This window comes from Caretta caretta, chromosome 2 (genome assembly GCF_965140235.1).
Source record: "Caretta caretta isolate rCarCar2 chromosome 2, rCarCar1.hap1, whole genome shotgun sequence".
Classification (NCBI taxonomy): Eukaryota; Metazoa; Chordata; order Testudines; family Cheloniidae; genus Caretta; species Caretta caretta.
Genome location: NC_134207.1, coordinates 110,819,615 through 110,832,514, shown reverse-complemented (window position 1 = coordinate 110,832,514; position 12,900 = coordinate 110,819,615). Strand labels below are relative to the sequence as shown.

Below are 12,900 nucleotides of genomic sequence, written 5' to 3'. Positions count from 1 at the left end.
AAGAATTTAAGAATGGATTGTTGAATGATATAAGGTGGCTTTTGTATTTGTGTACTGTAAACAGGCACAAACAACTTTAACATGAGTAGTATTTAAATGTCCATATATCAGGTCTCCTAAATGTACAGAACTCATTTTTTAGCTAGTTTTAAATAGTTTGTTGTGTATGTGTGTATGTATAGTACTATGACATTACTACACAGGTAACTGAAATATAATGACAGGTTTCAGAGTAACAGCCATGTTAGTCTGTATTTGCAAAAAGAAAAGGAGTACTTGTGGCACCTTAGAGACTACCCAATTTATTTGAGCATAAGCTTTCGTGAGCCACAGCTCACTTCTACACTTTCCACAGCATGCATCCGATGAAGTGAGCTGTAGCTCACGAAAGCTTATGCTCAAATAAATTGGGTAGTCTCTAAGGTGCCACAAGTACTCCTTTTCTTTTTGAAATATAATGCTGTACATTCATGATTACTCCTGGGGGAATTCTGTGCCAAAAAATTAAAAATTCTGCATATTTTATTTGTCAAAATAACACTACATAATCATGCCAGTTTCAATTATTTTGTAACTTATTTCGAAATACCTGTCTGCAACTATGTCTGTGACAATACCAACACAAAAAAAATTCCCCCAGGAGTAGAGAATTAAAGAAACCCCTACAACAACCCAGTTCCTGTTTCTCTGCCCATTTTCCCCAGAGCCCAGCTGCGCCCTCTCCCAGCACAGACACTTGCACATACTCCCTACCCCCCAGAGCCCAGCCACGGGGCACCCCCCAGCCCAGATACCCGCAGTGGTGCAGAATTCCCCCAGGAATATATGATACGCATGAAAGCAAAACTCACATGGCGTTCTTAGAACCCTGAACATATATAAATATTCAGTTCAGTTATCATATTTTATATGTTTGAGTTATTTTGAGAACTTTTGTGTGTTTCCTTGTCTTTATCATGGAAAATCCACTGCTCCATCAGGCTTGAAACTGCTGGGTTTTTCTACCCTTTCTAAATCTGAGCCCAACAAAAGGATCCTCTCTATCCTCTTTGCTCCCCCATCCACCTCCACATGCAGTTTGTCTGTTGGCATCCTCAACAGGTGCAAATAGTCAACTGCATTAATGTGACTCCCCAGTCTTCTGCTTCTGTACTCATAAACAGAGATTTTCTTGATAGCTGTCTGAGAACTCCTTTCCTCAGGAATTTTTGCTATCTTCTCCTAGTGTGGTTTGTGTCAGCAGAGACTCTTTGGGAGAGCACCTTGAGGAAGGTAGGGGACTCCAAGCCTAACAGTAGATCCTCAGCTGCTTCAGGTATAGTGTGGTATCCAGCCAGCTATATCAAATGGCTCTTGTTCAAATGTTCACCTCTTTGCACTGCCAGCCCCCACCTGGGCGGGGAAATGGACTTGTCAGTCTTCAACCTCTCTGTGTGCAGAACTCATTTCAGGATGGAGATTTAAAGATCTGGAATAAGAAATCTTAGGAATTATTTCTTAAATTTCATGGATCTCAAGAATAATCACATTCCAATTCATTCCTGCCACTAATGGTTCCTATATTTTACATTCAGGAATAACAACTATCATAGCCAAGCAGTGAACTTTAGTCTGTTGCCCAGCCCTGGGGTGTTCACAAAGTTAATGATTTATCTGCTATTCTGAAATAAGAGAGCATCCAGTTCTACCACTTTTTGGATAATCTGCTAGCAAAGGTGCAATCATATGAGCTTTCCATGTTCACCAAATCATCCAGTTCCTGGTACATAATAGATTCATAGTGAATCATTAGAAGAGCTCCCTTACCCCACCTTAGGAATTCCAAACCAACCTGGGTCTTGTGGTATTGTCAGAGGAGAAATTTGACATAACACAAGCTGCAATTCCTCAGCACATCAGTGCATTCAGCTGATCCATATGATAAAGGCCTGTGAGGGAGGGAAAAGTACCTTGAGTACTCCAACTTTCATCTCCTTCAGAACTTCCCAATCAGGCATGGAGGTACCTGGTTCAGGATATGGACTGTGTGTTGATAGTCCCTTCAGATGTCCAGTCCCTTCAGTAGTGATCACAAGGACACAGCTTTGGCAGATGCACCAGCAGTGTGCATGGCAACGAACACCAACTTTCGGGAAGGAGAGCTCAGATGGAACATGAATCATGGCATGTGATCTCCCCAGAAATCCCAGCTCTGCATCAACCTCCTGGAGCTGTGGAAAGCAGGAAATGCAGTAGTCAGCTTCCTCCCAAGGCGCCTTTTGAGAACTGCAACTCTTAGCTTGGAAGGTGACAGCAGAACTACTAGGCTCATATCAACTATCAAGATGGAATTGAAAGTGAACATCTAAAAAGAGAGGCCAGAAAATTCTTCCATAATTGTAACATCTGGGTCTGCCCATCAAAGCCACATACATCTCTGGCAAGCCCAACAGTCATGTTGATTTGCTTAGTTGTTTTAAGCAAATGGTATAACAGTGGGAGCAAACCAAACAAAAACTCGATCAAATTATATCAAGGTGGTTCTTTCCATGGTGGGGATGTTTATAAACCAAACCAACAGGAATAGTGAGATTCTGCTCCTAGCATTAGCTCCCACAGGCCTGGAGAATGGACACCATCTCATTTCCCTCATTAAGCTTCCAGGGGCATACCTATTCTCCTCAGAAACAAGGTGATCAGAAAGATCAGCTAGGATGAAGCCTCAGTAAAGCCAGATCATCCCTTACTAGCCCAGGCACCTTTGTTTTCCCAGACTGGTACATATTCAGTATGTCCACCATTCATTTATATTGACAGTTTCTCAGCACCTTGTTCATCTGAACCTCTTCAAGTTGTGATACAAATCACCAACAGCAAAGAAGGGAATGCTGATGTTGCGTCCTTAACTATAATCTAGTGGTGGGTTAAGGAAGTGGAGAGATGAGTGAAATAAAAATGGGGCCAGATTATATATTTGTTTTGGCAAAACTCCCATTTTACTTTGTTGGAAATTTGCTTGAGTAAGGATTGCAGGATCAGGCACAAAAGCTGTCGGTCAAGTATAGTCAGCATGAATTTTTAAAGGCAGACTACAAACCCTTTGAATAGGATTTTATGATGGAATCGACAGCTAATTGTAAATTTGATATGAAGTCACCACTGTAATAAATCCATCAGGAAATATATGTTTTATAAGTTTTTTTAAAAAACACTACAGCAGAGCAGTAAGTTTTATACTTGTATTCACCTAAATTTGGCAGCATGAATTTTCAGTACTATAAGGGAAACCTCTGGCTTCTTAAGAAATATAACATTACTTAATACTTCTTAGAGGGAGGAGTATAACTACAGAAGCCTCCAGAGAAAGGGTGATTCTTAGTTTTTAATACATTGTTAAAGTACTGAATCTGCAAGAGTGAAGGGAGAGCCAAAAAAAGTAATTCAGAAAGGAAACAGATTTAGTTTTAAGGTTAAATTGTGTTCAGATAACTAATACTCTGCTTTGTTTCTAGCATGCACAACAAGACCGAGCTCTAACTCAAACAGATCGGAAAATAGACACAGAAGTTGCAGGACTGAAAACAATGTTGGAATCGCACAAACTTGATAATATTAAATACTTAGCAGGTAAGGAATTCTGACAAATATATGCACGCATGTTAGAGTTGTGTTCGACTCTCTTATTAAAGGCCCTGATTCAGCAAGGTACTTAAGCACATTGAGTAGACTCATTGACTTTAGTGGGATTATTTGTGTGCTTAAAGTTAGGCACATTCTTACTCACTGAATCATGCTTAAATTTATTTACAATGCCTGCCAAGAGTGGTTAGCGATGTAAAGGAGATCTATCCATTAATTAGAAAAGTTCAGCTTGTACGATTATTGTCCTGTGTATATATACATGCCTTGTGCTGAAGTACAGTTTTTCATTTTCTGGCATTTGTATGTAACGAACACTTTCATAGAAATGTAAGGCTGGAAGGGACCTTGAGAGGTCATCAGATCCAGCCCCCTGTGCTGAAAAAGGACCAAGTAAACATAAACCATCCCTGAAGATGTTTATCCAACCTGTTCTTGAAAACTTCCAGTGATGGGGATTCCACAACCTCCCTTGGAAGCCTATTCCAGAGTTTAACTCCCTTTATAGTTAGCAAAATTTTCCTAATAGCTAACCTAAATCTTCCTTGCAGCAGATTAAGCCCATGACTTCTTGTCCTCTCTTCAGTGGACATGGAGAAAAATTGATCACTGTCCTCTTTACAACAGCCCTTAACATATTTTAAGACTGTTATCAATTCACCCCTCAGTCTTCTTTTCTCAAAACTAAACATGCCTAGTTTTTTTAACCTTTCCTCATAGGTTAGGTTTTCTAAACCTTTTGTCATTTTTGTTGCTCTCCTTTTGACACTCTTCAGTTTATACACGTATTTCCTAAAGCCTGGAACCCAAATTGGACACAGTACTCCAGTTGAGGCCTCATCAGTGCTGACCAGAGTGGGACATTTACTTCTCACATAAAATATTCCCGTTAATATACCCCAGAATGATATTAGCTTTTTTCACATCTGCATTACATTGTTGACTCATATTCAGTTTGTGAACCTTTGTTACCGCCAGATCTTTTTCAACAGTACTACCATCTAGTCAATTCTGTAGTTGTGCATTTGATTGCACTTCCTGAGTGAAGTACTTTATACTTGTCTTTATTGAATTTCATCTTGTTGATTTCAGAACGGTTCTCTAATTTGTCAAGGTTTTTTTGAATTCTAATCCTGTCCTCCAAAGTGATTGCAACCCTTCCCACCCTGGTGTCATATGCAAATTGTATAAGCATAATATTACATAATATAACATGTTTCTTGTGTTATTGCTTACATCATTTTCATATCCTGACTTTTCACTAGGTATTTTTTGACTGTAAATATGCAATACTACTAAATGAGTAGGTTTGCTGTAGAGATGTATTGATTTGAGCATGGTTATTGATAAACCTATTAACATGGTTCTGTCTCTCACACTAGTACAGTTATTATTCATATTTTTCATAACAGGATTCCTAACCCATTGTAGGAACATTGCCTAAAGAGGTACTCTCATTTGAAAATGTGTTGGGGGAGTAAAGCTCTTTCCCCTACTTTGAAAAATACATTGGTCTCCTATGTTGGATCTTAGGAATTTCAAAAGTACTATAAATATTGCCAATTACAGGCTGGTAATTGGGCAAATTGGTTGAAACTATAATGAACAGAATTATCAGACACATAGATGAACGCAGTTAGTTGGGGAAGAGTCTACACGGCTTTTGTAAAGGGAAATTATGCCTCATCAATCTATTAGAATGTTTTGAGGGAGTTAGCAAACATGCACAAAGGTGATCTAGTGGATATAGCGTACATGGACTTTCAGAAAACCTTTGACAAGGTCCCTCATCAAAGGCTCTTACGCAAACTAAGCAGTCCTGGGATGAGAGGGAAGGTCCTCTCATGGATCAGTAACTGGTTAAAAGACATGAAACAAAGGGGAGGAAGAAATGGTCAGTTTTCAGAATGGAGAGAGGAATATAGTGTAGTGTCGTGTCGTCTGTCTCACCCCCCCCACCCACCCCCCCCCCATGGATCTGTACTTGGACCAGTGTTGTTAAACATATTCATAAATGATTTGGAAAAAGGGGTAAAGAGCGAGGTGACAAAGTTTGCAGATGATACAAAATTATCCAAGACAGTTCAGTCCAAAGCAGACTGCGAAGAGCTACAAAGGGATCTCACAAAACTAGGTGATTGGCAACAAAATGGCAGATGAAACTCAGTGTTGATAATGTATATTGGAAAACATAATCCCAACTATACATACAAAATGATGAGGTCTAAATTAGCTGTTACCATGCAAGAAAGAGATCTTGGAGTCATTGTGAATAGTTCTCTGAAAACAACATCTGCTCAATGTGCAGTGGCAGTCAAAAATGTTAATGTTAGAAACCGTTAGGAAAGGGGTAGATAATTAGACAGTAAATATCATAATCCCACTATGCCTACACCTGGAATACTGTATGCAGTTCTGGTCACCCCATGTCAAAAAGATAGATAGATAGATAGATAGATAGATATATATATATATATATATATATTAGAAATGGAAAAGGTGCAGAGAAGGGCAACAAAAATGATTAAGGGGATAGAACAGCTTCCATATGAGGAGAGATTAAAAAGACTGGGACTGTTCAGGTTGGAAAAGAAACAACTAAGGGGGAGGGGATATGATAGATGTCTATAAAATCGTGAATGATGTGAAGAGTAAATAAGGAAGTGTTATTTACCCCTTCACATAACAGAACCAGGGGGTCACCCAATGAAATTAATAGGCAGCAGGGTTAAAACAAAGAAAAGGAAATACTACTTCACACAACACACATTGCCAAAACTATAACTGGGTTAAAAAAAAGAATTAGGTAAGTTCATGGCAGATAGGTCCATCAACGGCTATTAACCAAGATAGTCAGGCATGCATCCTCATGCTCTGGGTGCTCCTAAGCCTTTGGCTGCCAGAAGCTGGAACTGGACGACACGGGATGGATCACTTGATATTTGCCCTGTTCTGTTAATTCCCTTTGAAGGATCTGGCATTGGCCACTATCTGAAGACAGGATACTGGACTAGATGAACCACTGGTCTGACCCAGTATGGCCATTCTTATGTTCGTATGATCACTTAGCATTGCATAACTACTCTTATTAAAGACAAAGGTAAAAACACTCTTTACTTTTTGGAGGGTGACTGTGAGAAGAAGAAGAGGGCTCACACAGACAGAATTGCAAACTTGTTAAAGGATAAACTTTTCAACAAATTATATTGATCATATCTACTCTTTTTAAGTGAAGTTTAAAAACTACAGTGTTTGCAGGATATTGGACTTTGCTACTAATATTCAGATTGTCTTTATTTCCTCATTTTGTAACCATAACTTGTTACGCTGATCTTAATTATTCAGAATGGTAAGCAATGATAGGATTTTTCAATACTGCTGATAGCTTTCCAGCCCATTTTTCCTTCACTCCCTCTTTCCTTCCTTTCTTCTCTTTTGTCATTTTGTGGTCACCTCCCCACTGAAGTTGTGTTTGTACTCTGGAGATGAATAGCTTGTTTTCTTAAATAAAAAATAAAGAATATAGCCATAACTTGTAACAATTCATTGTATTTGCAATTAACTGTTGGAATACTGCTTCCTGAGGGAGCAATACAAGAACTAACAATGTATTCTCGCCTTTTCTCATTCTCACACTAACTCTTGTTTTTTTTCTTTCAGGTTCAGTATTTACATGTCTTACTGTAGCACTGGGATTTTATCGTCTGTGGATATAATAAAGCATCTATTTAAAAGGACATGTGCTCTCTTGCCTTATAAAAATCAAGGATGTTTTCTCCTAGCTTCATTGAGTCTTCACTTTAAAGCAAGTCAATACTATTTTATTTATATTTATTTTTTAAAATAATCTATATTGAAAATGTACCCAAAATGTGCCTGGGAATAAATTGTTCGTGTATCTCAATATAGAGAGAAGATTGCCTCTGGCACAAACCAGGCATAATCTAGACAGCTCTGCCAATTCCCCTCAATCCTGACCTGCAATATCCTTTTCCTATTGTAGTTTTAGAGCCTCAGTTAAGCAGACTGCAAATTATACCAAATGGTGTAGTGACTGTGTGATGTGGTGAAGAATCCACTAGGAATTATATGCCAGACTCTGCTGAGATATGCATGTGCAGTAGCAGTTGTATGTTTCAGAACAGAATTTGGTCATAAATTTAAAATCTCCAAATGTATTTAATTAGTGACCTTACAGCAATTTTGGACGTAGGCCTTTGGAGTGAAACACTACTGGATTAATGCACAGCCTACACACTTCCTCTTCGTTAATAAAAATGTATTCATATACTTATATTGTAAAGAAATATTTCTTTTATCTGTTATGCTGATTTTTAAAGTGTTTGCATCATGGTTTGTTTTCCAAATTGCCGTCCAAACAAACAGTTATGTTTCATGAAAAGTGTTGTGTAATGAAACAGTGTCTCTCTGACCTTTTTGGTTTTTTACGTAGCATTTTAAGAACTCACATTTAGGACACACAAGGTTCTGAAACTCATTGCACATGATGATTTTAAATTTTGTACTAAAACTGGAACAGAAGTTTGAAGAGCAGTAAGATCTAATAGCTTATATTAATCTCTTCTACAACCTTATGTTGAGATACAAACTGCTCTCTGTCACTGCTTGATTGATAGAAGAGAATTGCCTCTTTTACTGTTGAGGTGAGAATTAAAGCTGATTAGTTCTCTTCTAGGGAGGAAAGAGCAACTGGCTATCACTTACTAGAGTGATCGCCTTAGGGCTGTGGTCACTAAGGGAGTGTCTACACTAGCTGTTTTCCCAGAAGTTCTACAAATGGTACAGCTCCTCTACTGGTAGCAATGGTAGGAGCACTAATGTAGACTAGCCACTGGTGTGTTTAATCCTGCACAGACCAAGGCCATATGGAATGGTAGTTACAATATCAATGCCTTCTCTACATTAATGCTTCCACTAGTGGTAGCAATGAGGGGAAATTATAGGGAAATGGGGCTAATGTGTCCAGGGTCAATCACCAAACAGAGCAGCCAGGTCCAATCACTCTCATTAACCTAGCGTCCTGTCTCTCTGCTTAGCTTCTCTTTGTTTTTTTCCTCTCTCTGTGGGCTGATAGTAAAGGCTGGCAGGTACCATACCAGTTTTGCTCCCTGCTTTATTTCTGGAAGTCATGGCAGGCTGGCTAACTTTTTGTATATATACCTCAGTAGCCATTGAACTTTCTTGGCTGTTGGGGCTATCATTTGTTATACGAAGACAGAGAGGAGGCCAGATGGAGGTAGAAGTATCTTACAAAAGCAAGGACTACCCTGGACTTAAAGGCTAATGGATAATCATTAAAAATGTAACTAACAATAATCTGAGTTTAATCGCTCTTAATAAAAATAACCAATTGGTCTTTCCTATTAGTGATTCTTAATTTAGTAAACCTTACCCTAGCTGCTAAGAGTTAAGAAACAACATAAATAAAAAGACTTCTATAAAACACTGAAAAGGAGAGAACATTTAAGAGGTAGTGTCAAGGAAGCTAGTATTGCAAAACAATATCCTCCAAATTACTAGCAACTTTTGAATTGGTTTTGTGTTTGTCAAAAAAATATAAAAATTATGCAACTCTTAAAGGTTGTTTTAAAGCTGGATTTTTATATTTATTTTAAATGTCACTATTAAAGTGTCAGGCATTATAATTTAGGTAAACGTTAGGTGTGATCTACTTCAGTCTTTTATATATAAAAGCATATAGTGGGAACTATATATTCTTGTTACACTGGAATATAATCTCTGACCAGCTGGATGCCTAAGCAGTTGATGAATTGTCGTAGGATTAAAATATTAGTGAATTGTAAATTTATTCTGCATATTTAATTTCAAATATAAAGTGAATTCTGCTGAAAAGTGAGATTCTTATACAAGAGAAGTGTGACTTTTGCAGTGAAATAAAGCTGCAAGATTATAAGATTTATTTATTTTTTGCTCCAGAAATGGATCTTGAAGGAAAAACAGCACTCTCAATGTTTGCTGTAGACTGGAATTAATAAAGTTCACAAAAAGGGGCAACATACAGAATAGGAAACCTTCAGTACTCCAAGCCTGTAAAGTCTCCAGGTACGGTGCTCAAGGCCATGAAATTTCTAAATCAGATATGTTGTTAGATGCAAAACCTTCATTCATCAGGGAACGCGGTACAGTTTGCTATGCATTTAAAAGCCATTGCAGATCAGTTATGATAGTTTCTGACATATTCATGCAAGCTGTAATATCTTTACCTGCATTGGCATTAAAAAAAAGTGCAAAATCCCTTTCTGTATTTGAAAAGCTCAAATAAATCCCTTCCAATCTGATCCTTAAAATCGAAATCCAGCTTACTGATACAGATGAGGAGCAAGCACATCAGCACCCATGAACTAGTTTTTGGAATGTTAAGATTTATATCCAAAGAACAAATAACTACAAGCAGCAACTGGGAAACCCAACTCCAGTGCCATTAATTTTCCATTCCTTAATTTCTCTAAAAGCTTTTTTCTGCACACATGCTACATAATGTCTTCAGTATTATAGCTTATTTCTCATCAGCATTTGAAACTTATTTCTGTATCAGATTTCAAAATTTTGCCTTTGTACTGGCAGACCTCATTTCAGAAGGTGTGGTCATCTGGCATAGCTGGAAAATGGGGGGGCTTTTGTCTTTTTATAAAATCACTGCAATTCTGAAAGTTTCAAGGCAGCCTACATTTCTATCAATAGTATAGTATGCTGCTAAGGAGGAAATGGGTGTTCAGGTCCTGAGTACCTTTAGGCCAGCATGAACAGACAGTTCTGCAGAGGGGATTGTGTGGGGGTAGGGGTTGGGCAGAGAACGCATTGCAGTCTTCCTCTACCAGAAATACAGGTTGATCCTATAATAAGCCTTGGGGCTCTGGGGAGCAAATGTGAATCAAGGAGGAACTCTCACAAAACAAACTTTACATGTTGTGACAGGGTTGGGCCAGAGGGCTACAGGAGAGTAACAGAAGGCAGATATATTAGCCCCAGGCTAAGTAGGTCCCTTTTCCCTGACTAAGGTAACAGGGAAGGTTTCAGAACAATCAGGAACTTTCCAGAGACAATTAAGACAGGCTGATTAGAACACCTGCAGCCAATCAAGAAGCTGCTAGAATCAATGAAGGCTGGCTAATCAGGGCACCTGGGTTTTAAAAAGAAGCTCACTTCAGTTCATGGTGTGCATGTGAGGAGCTGGGAGCAAGAGGCGCTAGGAGCTGAGAATGAGGGCTGTTGGAGGACTGAGGAGTACAAGCATTATCAGACACCAGGAGGAAGGTCCTGTGGTGAGGATAAAGAAGGTGTTGGGAGGAGGCCATGGGGAAGTAGCCCAGGGAGTTGTAGCTGTTGCACAGCTGTTCCAGGAGGTGTTCTAGACAGCTGCATTCCACAGGGCCATGGGCTGGAAACAGGAGTAGAGGGCGGGCCCAGGTTCTCCCCAACTTCTAGTCGGACATAGGAGGAGTCAGCCTGGACCGTGGGATCAGAAAAACGGCCAAGCTGAGGGCTGCTGTGAAGCTCCAAGGCAAGCAAATCCATCAATAAGTGCAAGACCCACCAAGGTAGAGCAGGAACTTTGTCACAATGTAAATATGCTAGTAAGAAGAAGAAACTGAGATGGGAGTTCTTACATTTTTGTTTTTAATTTAAAATCTGTAACCAAAAAAGGCCTCTTTCCCTAGTAAGTTCTAACCTGTTTCTGTTTCCTTACAGCTAAATTACCTAGCCCTGTCTCTATTAAAAATCTTAATTTTGTCCTTTTTCAAGTGTGGTGTTAAGGGCTTCTGTGCTAAAACCATGAGTGGAGAAAGAAGAGTTGTTTAAAGCTAGATATTTTCTTTGCATTAACTGGAAATGTTCCTTGATTCTTCTATACACATGATCTGCCTTAATGTTAATGTACTGGGTCCTGTCTCCACAGCACCAGAAGCAGTCTATTGCCTTTAACTACATATACCTGATTCCTCTGATGTAATTGCTGAATATTATTCTTCTTACTTTATCCATTTTTATATACCCTGGCATAGGTAATCTGCATCCTTTTTCTTATTCCTCTGCCTGTCTATGCCAGCAAACAGTCTAGCCACTCAAGGTCTTGTCACTAACATTTTATCTATTAGTCTCGCTTTTAAACCATTTGCTTCTATTTTAACTGCCTTGGATCTTGAAATTTGACCAAAATATTAGAAAAATAATTAAAATCAGGATCATATCTCAAGCCAAAAGTTTGACACTACTAAAAATTATGCTAAAAGCTTTAAAGTGTGATTATGGTCAGTAAATGACCATATAAAATGGCATTTTCTCACTTAACATATGTACTCACTGAGTGAAATCCTGGCAACACTAAAGTCAATGGCAAAATTCCTTATTAACTTCAGTGGAGCCAGGAATTAACCCTATATATATTGCAAGTCATGTCTGCTTTCCTTCCAGGAAAAAAGTGATTGGTGTGTTGTTTTGGTGGTGGTGGTTTTTTTTGTTTTTTTTTTCCCTACTCCTGCTACCACCTGCAGACCCGATACAGCCCAGTTTTATTTTTTTTCTATCAACATAATTGTTAGCTGAATTCCAGTTGCTAATTTGTTGTTACTGGTCACAATGCGTGGGCAAGACTGATTTTTCTCATCCCATTGTAAGTTTTCAGGGCTCAAATAAAGGGATCTTTTTTGCTTCTAAACTAAGCAAATTCTATTTGAAAGACACTGAACATGAGACGGCACAATGCATACATGGTCACTCTTCCTGCTATAAAAAAAAATCTATACTGGAACAGGAATTGTATTTGAAAAATAAATCTTTATTCCTTGATCACTTTTTAGTTTCATAATGCATTTTTAATTCTGAGTTTTATCAATTCTTATGTTTTTAGTTGTACAGCTATTGAATTTATATTTATATTTTTACAGATTTAAAAAGTGCATTCTATTTGAGCGATTGTTACATTATCAACTGTTCATGTTAAGTGCATAAATGGAAGACTGACCTTTGCCATTAATGAAATGTGTGGAATATTTGGTGTTTGTTTTTTAATCTGAAATAAAAGCATATATGCTGGCAAAATGACTTGCCTATTTTTATCAAAGCTGATATAATTGAGAAGTTTATTCTTCCTCTCACAAGATTAGTGGAATATACTTTTTTAGCAGCATATCACATTTTACCATTTTTCTGAACATTGTTCCTCTACCACTTCAAAGACTATCGTGTTCCTGACAGAAGTTATTTAGAAGTAATTTGTTGCCTTATTCCCTGTAGAGCATT

The 12,900-nt window shown here is 38.3% G+C and overlaps 1 protein-coding gene across 3 annotated transcripts in view; it reads left to right on the top strand.

The window, feature by feature from the left end:
* Window positions 1-12,699, top strand: part of MCUR1 (mitochondrial calcium uniporter regulator 1) — a 39,517-nt gene extending 26,818 nt beyond the window's left edge. For 2 of the 3 annotated variants that reach the window (XM_048839939.2, XM_048839935.2), the window contains 2 exons: window positions 3,492-3,606; window positions 7,279-12,699. In XM_048839939.2, the coding sequence (XP_048695896.2) occupies window positions 3,492-3,606; window positions 7,279-7,334 (171 nt within the window). In that variant the 3' untranslated portion in view covers window positions 7,335-12,699. Of the gene's footprint in view, window positions 1-3,491; window positions 3,607-6,589 lie in introns of all 3 variants that reach the window. The other variant, XM_048839936.2, reaches the window with a different exon arrangement.
* Window positions 12,700-12,900: the final 201 nt, after the last annotated feature.